Below are 16,013 nucleotides of genomic sequence, written 5' to 3' on the forward strand. Positions count from 1 at the left end.
TTATACAAAGTAATTATATAGATCTGGGTAATACGGATATTTTCATAACATATCAGTTGTTATTCATAATAGATGCTCAAAAAATTTTTTGCTGTTCTTTTTTAACGTCTTAATATTCTTCTAAATAATTAATAGATTCGACCGTTAAAACATCCCATATTCAAACAGTTTTTATATTGGTGGAGATACGTAGAAGACGTACTGGTATGTTTCACAGGAACTAACAGCCAACTCGACCAATTTTTATTATATATTAATTCACTCCATAGTCATATTGAATTTACAATAGAAACAGAACAAAATCAATCCATAAATTTTTTAGATTTAAAAATTACCTGACTTAAAACTAACATGACTTCTCTATATTTCATAAACCTACCCATACTGACACGACTATACACAATTCATCATCCCATCCCACACAACATAAACTGGCAGCCTATCATGATATGTTACATAAATTACCAGAAATTCCGATGTTAAAATACAACTTCGAAACAGAATTTAATATCATTAAGCAAATAGCAGTAAACAATGAATACAACGAACAAACAATTAATAGAATTTTAAATCAAAAACTACACAACAATTCCCTGAAATTAGTATTTCCACCACCGGAGAAAAATCCCAGTACCTTCTGCTCGATTACATATACAGGCAAAATATCAACAAAAATAACCAAACACATAAAAAAGAAAGGAATAACACCAGCTTTCAGAACAAATAAAAACTTAGGCAAATATATTAAAAACAACAAGAGCCAAAATAAAAAGCACTTACACAGTGGTGTATACAAACTTAAATGTGGCGACTGCCCAAAAACTTACATCGGTCAAACTGGTAGAACTTTTAACAAACGTATGGCAGAACATAAAAGGGCTTTCAATAATAGAAAAACAGATTCTACATACGCACTTCATCTTCTAGATCATAATCATTCTTTTAATGACGAATTTAAAATTCTTCACATTTAAAATAAAGGCCTTAAGCTATCTTTGTTAGAATCTATAAAAATTAACAAATTAAAAAACACAAATATAATTCTGAATGACCAACTTGGGACAAACAGTTCTCCCCTCCTCAACCTATTTAATTAAAGACTATAAAGTGTAAACACATGCCAAAAATAGATCACTTGAGAAAGGCAATCAGCCGAAACAGGTGTAGTGATAAGAGTTTATAATAAATTTTGTGGAAGTTTTTGAAAACAAAGTTTTCAGTGTTTTATTGTTACACTTAATATTCTTCTTCTGCAGGTGCCATCTTCGCTGCTAAGGTTAGTTATCATTAGAGTTCGGATTTAAAAGCACAAAGAAAAAAAAGAGCTTAAGTAGCATGATGATTTTATAAAAAAAAGCCTTTTACTATACAAAAAAGCTTGAAAGTAAGCATATCAATTTTCACAAACCACTTTTTTGCACCAAAAACTTCAATCAGTGGCGAAGGAAATTATCCGACAGGGCAGAATGGAAGAACATTGTTAAAAAGGCTAACTTTCACAAAGGGTTGTAGCGCCATTAGAAGAAGAAGAAGAGCTTAAGAACTAGTAACTGCCGATTATAAATTTAAAAATAAAATAGAATATACAAAAAAATGGATAATTGAAACAAAAATGCTTTAACCTAATTTTTATCAACACATCTTAGATAAAAGGAAAATATCAGTTTTGTTTAATGCATGTCACTCAAAACATATTTATATGTTCAACCTCCATTTAAAATTAAAAATAATTTTTCCTTCTTTTAAAATTCTTCGTTTTCTGTTAATAATTTTTGAGTTTTTTTAATACTATCTGACCAGTTTTTCCAGGGATTCCTTTCATCTTTTTTTTTTAAACTGTTGAATATTTTGAATCGACTTAACTTATATTTGCTGTTTCTCGAAATATTTTAATGTTTTACTTACAAAACAAAAGATTGTTTTGTAATTATGTTTCACCTAAAATATCCTAGCAATGTTTTGTCAGGATATTTTGCCAGACGTTTAACATCAACCTACTGGATGCTTCCTTTCGTGTGTTTTCCGTGAGCAGTTTGGTTCGATAAGGTTTTTAGATACAGTAATACGTAGTGCCAAACTTTTATTTAATTCATTTAGAAAGTTCAGTTCAATGGCGAGCACAAGTTTAAAACGAAAGCACAAAACGCTGACTCTAAAAGATAAATAGAATATTATTAAAAGATGCGAGTGTGGTTAAACTCCGACTGCAATATCTAGATTCTATGATATTAGATGAGCTACAGTGTGTGACATTATAAAAAACAAAGACAAAATCGAAAAATTTATAAAATCTGTAGAGAATTATTCTAAGGACAGAAAAACCCTTAAAATGAGTGAATTTTCTGATGTTGAGGGAGCCCTGCACATCTAGTTTAAGCAACAACGAATCAGACAAACTCCTATTTCAGATGACATTTTAAAAAATAAAACTCAGTACAACTCAGTTAATAAAGAAAACTAATTTTCGTGCTAGTCAAGGTTGGCTCGAAAACTTCAAAAACCGGTACGGAATACGATTTTGCAGATGAGTGGAGAGAAGTTGAATGCAGATGAGACTAAGATACCTGAGTTTAGTCAGAATTTGAGCAAAAAGATTAGCGAATTACACCTAATTTCTTAACAACTTTATAACGCTGCTGAAACCGATCTAAATTGGCGGCAACTTCCAATAAAGACATTTCTCACTTCAGACGAAAATAAAGTTTTTGGTAGAAAACTTCAGAAAGAACGTCTCACTATCATGGTATGAGTGAATGCGGTAGGAGGAGGTAGGATCCCACAAATTGAAATTGATAATCGTGGGTACGTCCAAAAACCTCGTGCCTTCAAAAATGTTAAAATTGAGAAGTTACCAATTACGTACATGTGACAAAGTTGTGCCTGGGTGACAAAAGAAGTTTTTCTGGATTAGTACAAGAACAGCTTTGTTCCACAAGCTAAAGATGAATTAAGAAAAAAGAAACTGCCAGTTGAAGCCCTTCTCTTGTTAGACAATGATCCAGAACATTCTGATAAGAATGAATTAAAAATCGAAACTGCCAATGAATATATCGAGGCAATTTCCTTACCGAAAAATACTACTGCATTGATTCAGCCCATGGATTAGAACTTATTAAAACACTCTAGGCACTCTACAAGAAACAACTCCTTGTGGATATTGTAAGTTAACCTAATGGTGACATCATTTTAATTTTTAAAAACATCAAAGATGTGATTATCGATGCTGCGTTTGCCTGGCAGCAAGTCAAGCCTACTACACTGATTAAATCGTGGAAGAACATTGACCCAACAACCCACTTCTTCCAATAGAAGTTAACAAAGAATCCAATGACCAACCTGTGCAAGTTGTACTAGATGCTGCCCTTCAAATTTGCAAGGATATGACAAATTCATCAGAATCTAGAGAAGCTTTACAAAAGAGAATTTCAAAAGTCAATCTCAATGTTGACTCACCACATGAAGAAATAATTAAAGAAATGACAAAATCTTATAAACACGTGATCTAAGAAGCACAGGACGAAAAATCTTTCACCGTCAACTGTGATGATGGCTGCAAACACTGATGCGTTAATGCGAGGAGAAAGCATATAACTTTAAAACAAATTTGATGTTAAAGGAGGTACAAGAACAAGCAACGATAGACTATCTAAACAAGAAAAAGAAGAAGATAATAAAAGATTTCTTTAAAGTGTGAGCACAGTAATGCCAGAGCACAACAATAATCTCTAATTGGTCTGAAACTTGTCGAAAACTATTCAGAAAACTATTCCTTCGGATATTTTGAGTACTGCAAAGACTATAACCGAAGGATTGTTGCCTACCAAGTCCACTGCGGTTTACGAAGCTTTTGAGCTGTTGACTTTTACATTTTTGTGCCTAGGTATAAAAGTGGTTCACTTTTATGTCTTGTCGTAGAAGTAACGTTTTTATATTTTCAATCTCGTCACAAAATTAATACTTTTGTGACGTTTGAAAAAAAAGCAATATTTTAAGAACCATAAGTTAACCAATAAGTTCTTATGTAGATATTCGTAGATCTTTTTAGGTTGTCGATGCATTATTTCATATCTTATAAGTTTGTTCTCTCTTTCTATAATTGATTCGTTATTTTTATTTCTTAAGATTGTTTCTGCCTCTTCCTGCACCTTCTTGCCATGTCTTTTACTTTCCTACTCCTGTAAGTACAATATCATTACCTCTAACATTATGTTCTAACTTGTTAATATTTTATAATTACGTTTCATGTTACAAAAAGCGACAAAAATTAATTGTAAAAATTTCTGATTCTCATTTGCATCGCGTACTTTTAGTTAAATAGATATATAATCTAATCTTCTTAAGGTCAAGTAGTAGGGTAAATCCAGAGATATGTTTAAAAATAAAATACACTCACTTAAATAGTTTAAAAAATTAATTTGTAGAATCTTTTTAATCAATGCCGCTTGAGATGCTTAAAAATATGACTTTTAATATTTTAAAAATATCTAGTAGAATCTGCGTAGATAATTAAATGTACTTATTATGTACGAGGGGAAGTTTTTAATTTGTATGAACAAATGAGTATTTATGTAGATAAAATTGATAAGATTTATTGACAAATCAAGAAAATATATAATGTATTTTTACTCAATTCCAACAAAATTAAACATTGCAGGTAAAAAGGATGATATAAACTGATAAAATATGGAACACAAAAGCTTTCTGAAGCTCTCATTTTTTACTTATCTAAATAGCAGAATGTCTTTCTCATACCTAACGAATGGAAAAATGCTTAAATTTTATCTATCTATAAAAAACATAAGCTGAAATTCATATTTCACTAGAAGGTCACGATGACGTAACCAGTGGTGAAACCGTGGTTACTACAGCCAACAAATCGAGCAATTTATTCAATCAGGCATTCAAGAAACACTGGATTTATTTGCAGTATAAAGGTGAAAGAGGAATCACTGCACTTATATGTGCGATGAAGAATGCTGAAAAAACCTTTTCTGGACGTGCTTATCACAAAAGAAGACACAGGGTATGCAACTAGCGTCTATAGAAAACCAACTCACACCAAACAGATATTTAAATTACCACTCCAACCATAACGTAAACATTAAAAAAGGAATCATTAAATCCCTACATGATAGGGTCCGAATATCTTGCCAGGCCCAAATCTGCTAACAAATGTTTTGACTAAAAAGGACTACCAACTGTCATTTATAAACAAAGAATTCCACAAGTTTAACGAAAACAACACACCACAAACAATCCAAAACCACTTACAAGAAGAGACTCAAAGATGACAACAATACCATTGTAAAGGGCTTATCAGAAAAACTGAAGAGGATAGGAAACAAGTATAACATCACAACAACATTCAAAACATCCTTGTTTACAACTTTTTAACAATGATAACTGTTAAAAATACTACTATTGTTCAACTTCCAACTTTCTGTGATTATATACATTTTCTGACGCCAGAAATTACTAGACAATTCAGGATTTTTCCATGAAATCTCGAACATTCTAGATTTTTTTTCTTCTCTTTCGTCAATGAACGTTTTCTATATGGCTTAAACCTCACCTAGGGTAGTAGTTCTATAAGTTTACTAATAAATGAAAAAAAAGTTTTTAAAAATCTTCATTTGCCTACTCTTGTCCCTACAAATGGGACAGTAGTACGCAAGTGCGTATTTTTCACCCAAAACTAAAATGTATAAAACCCCAAATAAAAGAGATGGTAGGCGTTTAAAAGAAACCAATCTTTATTGAAAAAAACCGTAACGTAAATTACTAAACGTTAATCTAAAAGAGAACTCTATTTGGCGAGGTCGTCAGAGAATCCTACTGAATTTGAAAATCTGAAAGAGATGGTTTTTATTGCCTTTGAAAGCTTTAAACAATATCGTCCTTTCGAAAAAAAGCATCTTTCGTTGTTTCACGAGAACGAAATGTTGTGGGCAGTCGCTTAAAAAATACGCCTTCATTAACCATCATCATTTACTTGGCAGACTTTGGCGACATAATGTGTATGATTTTTTTCCAAAAATCTTTACTACGACAAAGTCATTAGGTAAAATATTTGGTACAACATCAATGTCTTGCTCTTCATCGTTATCGGAAAAATGAACGTCAACAAGAATCAATACTTTCTTGATAGGAGATTGCTACTGATTCCTCACATGACGATTTGTCGAAAACTTTCCTTTTGGCAGCACAAACTTTAGCACTTTGAGATTTGATCTTTGGATTCTTCAGTAATGCTTTCCTCTCCTTCTCTTTTTTGCTTCCTTCTTTTCTGCTTGTTCTTAGTCGCTCCTTATTAGGTAAGGATGTTAGTAGGGTTGACTTCAAACTTTTCCTGGTTCCTTTTTATCTTAATTTTTGGGAAGGAAATACTGTCTGAAGGTGAAATTACTGACTGTTCTGATTTTTATGACGGCTGGGGATCTATCGCATCAGTAACAAGTTCTTCTTTTTCTTGCTGAAACTTAATAAAAATATGACCTTCATCGTCTGAATCTTCACCTAAATCTTGCTCTGTTACTTCCGCTGGCATAAAATCTACGCCCGAAAAAATATTTTTATCTAGGGGGTAGATTCCTGTAGACCGCAACCCCTTTCTTGCTATATTTACAGTAACGGTTGCAAATACTGTGGAAAAGAGACCAGCTACCGGAAAAATGGAGAGAATCTGTCCTGGATGTAAACTGGTCAAACTTTCAGGGAATAAGCTTTTAATGGTTTGAATGCCTGATCGAGTGGATGGGTCTTATAGCTACTATGTGTTGGTAGACTTAATAAATGGATGGAATTATCTTTTGCAAATGTTACTGCTTGAAGATTTGTGTGCGATACATGATTATCTGAAATCAGAAGAACGGGGTTCTCCTCTGTTAGACTTGCATGTTTTTTAAAATGCTCCAGGTAATTGATAAACGTGAGAGTGTTCATGTAACCACTCTCAGTAATAGCCATGTTGCAGGCAGTGGGCCCGTCTTTGATTAAAAAAAGAGTCATTCGTTTTCGAGCAAATAAGAAACATGGAGGGACATGGTGACTAGTTGCAGTCATACAGCAAACAGCCGTAATTATTTGTCCTTGCTCGGCAGCTACAGCTTTTGCTACATCTCTCTTTCCAACTGGGGACTGTCTGAATGCCCGTTTCATCCACGTTATAGATACGGTTGAGAGGTAACTTATATTTTTTTTACTGTTGACTTCAGCGTTATTCCATAAAATCGTTTGTCGAGTTCTTTGCAATGCGAAACTATTTCGTTTTATTGGATCTTGGTTAGAACTGCTTTAAATCGACTGGCCACCATTTCCTTTTTTCAACCTTTACCGTAGTGTCGCTTCATGAAATCTCACAGCTTTTGCTGTCTGACGTACACAAACGCCATTATTAATAAGTTCAGGAGCTTCCCACAAAATAACTTCTGTGAAAGGCTTGACCTGAAATTAGTAGAAACAAAATTAATTTATTATTATATTAATTTATATTTACCTCATAGTTTCTAAACAACGTGTTAAATTAGATTTAAACTTGGAGCAACACATACGGCACAATGTTGACAAACGTTTGTAACTAAAATCGGTTCAAATTGGACATTAGCGGCAAATTTAAATGAGGTGCGTTTTTTTGTCCTGGCCGTGTTTTTACGGACGTGTACGAACTCATCACTATATAGCCCCTCATAAAATTATTAGACCCTCGGAGATATAGTAAACTGATCACCGGCATCCTTTGGAGATTGGTAAACTCATCACCGGGTTTTTTGCCTGGTTTCTAATGCGAAAGATTGCCTCTTACCTGTTATACTTCTCGTTTATGTGATAATTTAATAAATTCATAAATTATTTTAAGTAAGTTGCTTTAAAATTTAACTGAGATATTGATATGTCTCACGGTGTGGCCTATTAGACGTATCTGCCAATCTAAATGGTTTTGAGATCCAAAAATTTAGTTGCATAGGATTTCGATAGTGAACTTTAAAATGAAAATATTTGTCAATGTGTGCTATTTTTGTTTATATCGGAAGTAGTCCCAACTTCGTTATTTGATTTTCATTGCATTTTTATATTTCTCATTGAATTCTCGAGATAATTTGTTAAGCATACATTCGGTCTAAGTCTTACCGTTTTGGCGTTATTTGACTATTTTGAAAATAATACACGATTTTGGACAGTTAGTAAATATAAAATATCTGAAAAATAGGAAAAGCTACAAACTTGAGTGTGCTATTAGTGCATTGAAGTCGAAGGAAACCTAATTTTTTACACGTGCAAAGCTTTAAATTTTATGGCATCATTGGCGGAAATTTTTAAATTTGAAGTAATCAGCAATGCATTTATTACGACAGAATGCATCAAAATACTTAAGTACAGCTTCCTGTACTTTATCTTTCAATGACTTGTACAAAGATCCCACAATTAGAGTGCTTTTAAAAGCAATATTTTTATATTTTTTGGTTAGTTTTCGCCATATTTGTAGGAGTCAGATGAGTTGTTCATTTCATTTCATAAACATCATGACAACTAACCTCAATTAGTGTAAGATACAAAATAATTTTTCTTCTGTAATTTGTACTAATTTTGTTTATTGTAGCACCCTGATGATGCAAATAGAGATTTGCTAATGCTTGGTAGTTTAAAAAGAGTACTTCTTTGTCCTATCTTCGGCTGCACACCCAAATATATAGTTGTGTTTGTAGTCTAACGATCTAATGATCAGCGTTGACTACAAGCGTTTATCGCTTTTTCAGTATATGTATATAAGAGTCCAATTAAGTTGGTACCATATGGAAAAAATTTTTATTTTTAGTCTTATGAAAAAAAATTTATTCTCTAGTTCTGAATGATCTAGAATTTCAGTCATCAGAATCAGATATTAGTATTCTTCAGTCAGTTACGCGGTTCGTTAAACAACATGAATTTTATTAAGACTTCCAGAGAATATCCAAAATATCATATATTATAATATTATGACGTCACTAGTTAGCCAGCTAATTAATTTATCTAAGCATACTTGTGCTCTTGCCCAACATGCTATTAACACTAAGCACGAAGTAAACTTTAATGAAGTTAAAATTCTTGGCACTAAACGCAATCTCGTTAAAAGACAGTTTTTAGAAATGTGTTCAATATTAAAACATCCTAATACCCTTAATAAGAGAACCGACATTAGTAATTTGAGTCAAATTTGCATTAATTTTACAGAATTAGGCTTGATATGTTGTTTACTTAAATTTTGTCCCACATTGGGGTTTCTTTATTACATTTTCATATAATAAATTTAATTAAAAATAAAATAAATTAAATTATTCCTTCCTTAACTAAGATTTATTAACTTACATTTTATTAATATTTGTCAATATCACTTTTACATAATTAAGTAATTGTTCTTTTTGATGAACTTGTTTGATAAAATTTAAACTGAAATTGATTCATAGAATCTTTTTCATTACGGTCCTAAATGTTTGAACCTTTGGACTGTGGAAGTTGTATTAATCTTCACCTGTTAGCTGGCTAACTAGTGACGTCATAATATTATAATATATGATATTTTGGATTGACTTCGCATGCTTTGTTCTTTGTTGACAGATCAATCACTGTAGGGTAAATGGTGATCTTAACCACCTTTTCCTTTCATTGTTTGGTTTTTTAACGACAAGCTGTCAACTATCACATTCTTTGAATATACCGCCTTATTATATAGAGGTTGGTAGGTTGCCTTGCTGTTTATGTCATTTTGACCTCAAGGCCACTTCTATTCACGTTGTTTGCGTGGGTGTTAAACTTGTAAATTCATTTACCGGCGAGACTCAGTAAGCTAAAGACTGGTAACTTCATTTTATCTTATTACTATTAATCTTAAATAACTTATAATGTTACCTAAAGTTAAAATTAAAATCTAATTTATTAAATAAATTTGTTGGAAGTGCATTCTTATGATCTTTCTAGTTCTTTACACTTTAAAATAAACCTTAATGTTTTTTACTTAAGTTTTTATAATAACTTTTTTATACATGTATGTTTATCACATGTTCTTTTGCTGTGCTAATTTTGTTAAATTGCAAACTATACCTAGTTTCAATTAATTGTTTTATACAACGTTAACTCTGAATGTCCAGTTTCGTAAGCTTTTTCATATTTTTAACATCATTGACTGCTACATGTCTTTGTAAGGTAACACACTTTTGTTGTAACTTCTCTATGGATGTTTGGTTTCATATTGTTCTTTTTAGATGAACTGATGATGCTTTCTGAGCAGAAAGCGAAACGTCTTCAATAAATAGATGAAGTAGCCACCTTCTTTGTCTTTTATTTCTCCACTTTGACCGAAAAACCCACCACTCTTCGAGTGTACCTTAGTTTATTTTGGATTGACATATTATATATATATATATATATATATATATATATATATATATATATATATATATATATATATACATATAACAATGTGACTTTAACAATTTAATTAGAAATCTCAAAATATAATATCAGAAAAGGTAATCTACAGCAACAAAGTAATATTATGCCTTGCCTACAAGAAACATCTTATACAGTTAACTTAAAGAACTTAATTACACTGATTTTCTTCTGTTTGATCAGAATTATTCGCTAAAACCAGTGCGAAACAACTAAACAAAAACGCTATAAAATTTCTACTCACCAGTTGTATGACATTTAGCCTTACACCCTTTCGTCGCACAAGTCCACAAAAGGCAATTCGATTTTTTTAGAGTCTTTCGCAATCAATTGAAATTTGAAATTATTGATAATCATCATTTTTTGTCCGCGTTGGCTCAGGACGTAATAAATTAGCAGTTTACTATCCATGTTGAAGAAACAAGGACAAATAAAGAGAAATTTTTCTTTTCGCATGATTTTAGGTAGCTATCAATAGAATTTTGTGGAATTCCCAAATAAAAACCAATAAATTGCAGTTGCATTTATGACATTGGGATTTGGATTATTCTGTGAAATTACCAAAAACTAGCAGTTTGCTGGGATTTTATGGTCTATACCTGATCCAGGCTGCAGGTAGGCCAGTGATCAGTTTACCAATCTCTTAGGGTCTATTTTGAAAACCCTACTTTTATGGCGGTGATGAGTTTGTACTATGTCCGAGGGTATTTATGGTAATTGGTGATGAGTTTACGTGTACCCGTTTTTACCCCAACTACCCTAACTGTCGTAACAGTATGTTTTATTTGAAAAAACTTTTGAGAAAACTTTTTATTATATCGTTAAATAATATATTTAATAGGACAATAAATTATTCTTTACACGGTAGGTTAGACGATCTAGTTCATAGGTCATAATGAATCTAAAAAATTAAATGTGACGTATTGGAGATTCCAGTGACGAATATATCTCTTTTGTTTACAATACAATCACATAATTCTTTTACAATAGTTTATGTTATTACTAAGTCATTGATCTATATTTTTCAAAATATACAATCGACGAATGTATTCAATGCACTATTGGCTGTTTTTATAAACAACCAAGTATGTCAAAAAATACTGTCTTATCAGGCGTTTATTTTTTACAGTTTTGCTATTTTTTGGTTGTTGTAACTTCCATTAATATTTATCGATTTTTTAATACGAATTATTTTAATAATTTTACAAAACAATTCTTAATAACGTCAGCTTATTTTAAAGTATGTCTTTTGAAATACAAGGTGTTTCACGTATACAAAATTTTTTCCCGTACACCACAGGACTTCAGTGAAAATAAGAGTCTAAAGTGAAACATCATTCTGAAATTAAAAATTCAATTTTTTGGTTGGTGCGTAAAATTACCTGACTATCTGTGTAATTGTAAGCAGTATATCAAGAAATTTTACGTAAATTCAAAAAATTATGCAGCTTATTAGTCCTGCCATAAATATTGATATAAGGAATTTAAATAAAAAAATTTAAACTTCCAGCTTGATTTGAAAAAGTTTTGAACACTTTAATACTGATATTATAAACTACATACCTCAAAAAATTATACAAAATGATCACTATTTGCCTTAATACAGCACCGAAGACTGTTAGCCCATTCATCGATCGCTGTATGGATGACATTCTTAGAAAAAGTTTTCACAAATTCTACCAGTGCCTGCTTTAACGACTCTACATTATATTGGCAATTTTTAGTCGAATGGATTAAGGTCTGGGCTGACTGACGGCCAGTGATCAAAACTAATAAATTCGAGTACATGATTTTCAGACCATGGTTAAGTAGTTTTGAACTTTTGCACAAGTGCAGAGTCCTGTCGAAATACCCATGGGTTATTTTAAAACATATCGTGGTTAAGCGGCTTCACTAAATTTGTTCAGTTCAGTTGATAATTTCTCACTGCCGTTATAACACCCTTTTCACGAACATGTAAGGAAGTCACGCCGTCATAGGATACTCACTACCAATACATCACTGAGGCAGGATAATTACCTCGTTCAATTTTTGGAACTACTTTGGAAGTCGCGGTCTTCTTTGGACAACCACGCTTCTATTTTATCCTTTTGCTTATCGAAAGTTTTCTCCATAGTAAATAATTTTTTCATCTGTAAAGAGGATTTCTTTAAAACGCTCTTTACCTTACAACGACAACAAACGTCTTAATTTTTTTCCTATTTTGGTTGCAAAAACAGCTTCAAAAGTCTATTTTTTGAAAATTATTAGTAACTTTTCTAAAAGTGCACAAAAAACTTTAATTTCGCGTGAGATTAGGGACAACATTATAAATATTCAAATTTAAAAATGTCAAGAAGTTATTGCAAAATTAAAATTGTTTATTCCAAAAAGTTTTTATCTACAACATTATTATTCCCAAACGTTATGGTCTACATAAATTCTGAAGGCACAAAATTGAAGGCAAAGGCTTATTTTATCAAATTAAATCATTTAACGATTTTATGTTAGCGGGGATACCGCTCACCAATACTAGTATATACGCTTAACTTTGCAGACGAACAAGTAATAATGGCTCAAGATTATGACGATTTAAACTATATGGCACGAAAATTAATTGAAGATTATGATATATGGGGTCTAGAAGTAAATAAAAAGAAAACCGAATACCTGTGCATTGGAGCAGAACAAAAAGATCTCATATTAGACGATAACACTAAGATAAAGCACTGCTGTGACTACAAATACCTAGGTATCACTATTTCACAAGATGGAACATTAGACAAAGCCATAAGAGAGAGAAATACGTCAGGGAGAAAAGCCATCACAATGTTAAACACCATTTTATGGGACCAATCCATCAGCAAAGAAAATAAAAAGAGGATATATGAGACTATAGTAAAAAGTATCACTTTATACAGCTGTGAGGTATGGCCACTGAAAGAAAGAACACTGTCGACGCTGAAAGTGACGGAAATGGATTTTTGGAGAAGAGCCGCAGGAAGATCTAGAAGAGAAAGGATTACCAACGAACGCATTAGAGAAATAATGGGAATCAAACGAACAATCACAGATGACCTAACAACAAAACAACTTATCTGGTTCGGACACATACAAAGAATGGACGAACAACGAATGCCAAAAGAAATACTAAAGTGGCAACCAGAAGGAAAGAGAAAACGAGGTAGACCGAGAAAAAGTTGGAGCGAAGGAATAAATAAAGAACTGAGAGAGAGGGCCATAGAAGAAGATCTATGGAACAACCGGTCTAAGTGGCGATTGGAAGTCGGAAAACGGCGGAGAACGTTATAAACCGACAAGTAGTAGTAGTATGTTAAATATTGTAAAATAGATTTACAATGAAGTAATTTATTTATTCGCCATGTTGGCATTTTTACAAGAATTAAAAAAAAACAATGTCCTATGATCCATAACATACGAGTTAGCCCTTTTTTTGTCAAAAATTCAATGGGGTTTGTTTATAAGCAATAATCAATTTAAAAAGATTTAAAATTTAAAAAAAATTATACATTGTGTACGTGTAGACTCCCTCCTCCCTTATCTGGGCTTCGACCCGGCAATAGTTCTGTCGAGCTACTCGATCCACCTAACAAAACTCCACCTTCTGTATAATAGAGAAGTTCCCCTAACTATTATAAAAACTATTGAAAACATCTACTAAAACAACAAAATGGAAGTCAGAATAGATGGACAACTTACAGAAAATATAGAAATAGACAGCGAAAAAAGACAAGGGCATTCATTAAGCCCCTATGCTCTTCAATTTGATCATGGATGAAATCATCAAAAGCGTTAACAAAGGGAGAGGATACAGAATGGGAAACAAAGAAATAAAAATGAAAATTGATAACATCAGTATTGAACAATTAATGGGACTAAAATATCTGGGAATTGACTGTCTAGCCAATGTAACAAAAAATGTGGTACTGGGAGGTGTAGGACGCCAATGTACTAAAAATGTGTAGGTGTAATGTAACACAAGTATTTGGAGTAAGGTAACAAAAACAAATATATTAAGGCTCTCTAGCGAAAGGAGCCGGAGAGTGACTACTTGACACTCAAAAGAGGATTCGGCCAATTTGCATGCCCTACAGAGACCGTACAATGAGAAAATGGATGACAAGGTAATGACAAAAAAATAGAACTAATGTAAATGAAAGTGCTAAGCTATGGAAGTTGCTCTAAGATGTGATTGGGCGCCAGGAAAGTATTAACATATACCTTCCAAGGTATCTTGTAAAACAGTTGGCTGCAATAAAAGGGAAATAGGTATTAATTAAAATATTTAGTTTTCACCACAAATTTTTATCCCTATCCAAATATATTTAGTCTAATTTTTATAGCTAACCACCACCAATTATGTACAGTTAACCTAGTTACTAAATTATTTATATACTAAAAAAAATTACTCTGGTTCTACAAAATTGATCCTGGATGATCTGGATTTACAAATAATAAATATAAGAAAAATTTAATGGCTATACCTAAAAAGGTAATTTACTTGCCTACTAGAGATGTAACTCTTTACTTCGGCTTTCAATTAAATGTCTTAACAAGTAGGTAATAAGGACACTATCCTGACGGGATAGATGTCCAAAGGTTTAAATATATAAAAATAATAAAATATCAATAAACAGCTCTCTGATTAAATGTGTACACATAAAACCGTACAACTGAGTTAAAAGGGAGGATTTAAAACCTCAACCTGCTTAGTCCCTAAATATGATTCGGTATTATTTTAGAAAAAATGACGTTTTTTATTATTATGTAAAAATAGTATGATTTAAAGTTCAAAAAAAATATAAAAAAAATTAAAACTAATGAATAAACTTAATATTGTTCTGAAGCTATTTTCTTGTGGCATTTTAAATTAATTACTATTTAAATGGGAATAAGCCACAATTAAAGGTTAAAATACGTTTATTGACGTTTCAATTTCCACTTCGGAAATTGAAACGTCAATAAACGTATTTTAACCTTTAATTGTGGCTTATTCCCATTTAAATAGTATTAATGAATAAACTTAATACAGGTTTACTATCTTCTAAATACTGGTTTCTTAAAGTTGTCCGGGAATAATAAGGTCAGATCTAGACCTCTGGGGGAACAGCTACGATAGAAAAAATCAACCCTGCAACCAGGTGTAACTCCGGCTGGGTACTAACTTAGACCTTCTTCTTTAAAAGTTATCCCAAAGTGGTTCTTCCACTTTGACAAAGAAGTGAGAGATCAACTACAAAAAGCAAATAGATTGGCAGGATGCCTTAATAACACTATATGGCGAAACAGGCACATTAACACTGAGATGAAGTCCAGAATTTATAAAGCCAGTATAAAACCAATAATGACATAATAATATGCCTCAGAAACAAGACCCAACACAGCCATAACGCAAAGACTACTGGAAACGGCAGAGATGAGAGTAATGAGAAGAATTACAGGAAATACGCTAAGAGATCGAAAGAGAAGTGAAGACATTAGAAGAAAATGTAACGTACAGTGTAGAAATGAATGGACACCCAATAGAAAAAAGAATGGAATAACCGCACAAGAAGAATGGAGGAGACCCGTGTCTTCAAAATAGCAAGAGA

At 32.2% G+C, this 16,013-nt stretch overlaps 2 protein-coding genes across 2 annotated transcripts in view; one reads left to right on the plus strand and one right to left on the minus strand.

The window, feature by feature from the left end:
* The window catches only part of LOC140444918 (facilitated trehalose transporter Tret1-like), a 148,623-nt gene that overhangs the window by 10,563 nt on the left and 122,047 nt on the right, over positions 1 to 16,013 (plus strand). The window lies entirely within an intron of this gene.
* On the minus strand, positions 6,703 to 7,158 carry LOC140446147 (uncharacterized). The gene has a single exon (XM_072538676.1). It carries the CDS (start codon positions 7,156 to 7,158, stop codon positions 6,703 to 6,705), a length of 456 nt encoding a protein of 151 aa, XP_072394777.1.

This window comes from Diabrotica undecimpunctata, chromosome 7 (genome assembly GCF_040954645.1).
Source record: "Diabrotica undecimpunctata isolate CICGRU chromosome 7, icDiaUnde3, whole genome shotgun sequence".
Classification (NCBI taxonomy): domain Eukaryota; kingdom Metazoa; phylum Arthropoda; class Insecta; order Coleoptera; family Chrysomelidae; genus Diabrotica; species Diabrotica undecimpunctata.

Coding starts and splice junctions, on each gene's coding strand:
- LOC140446147 (XM_072538676.1), bottom strand. CDS start 7,158: ATGAAACGGGCATTCAGACAGTCCCCAGTTGGAAAGAGAGATGTAGCA.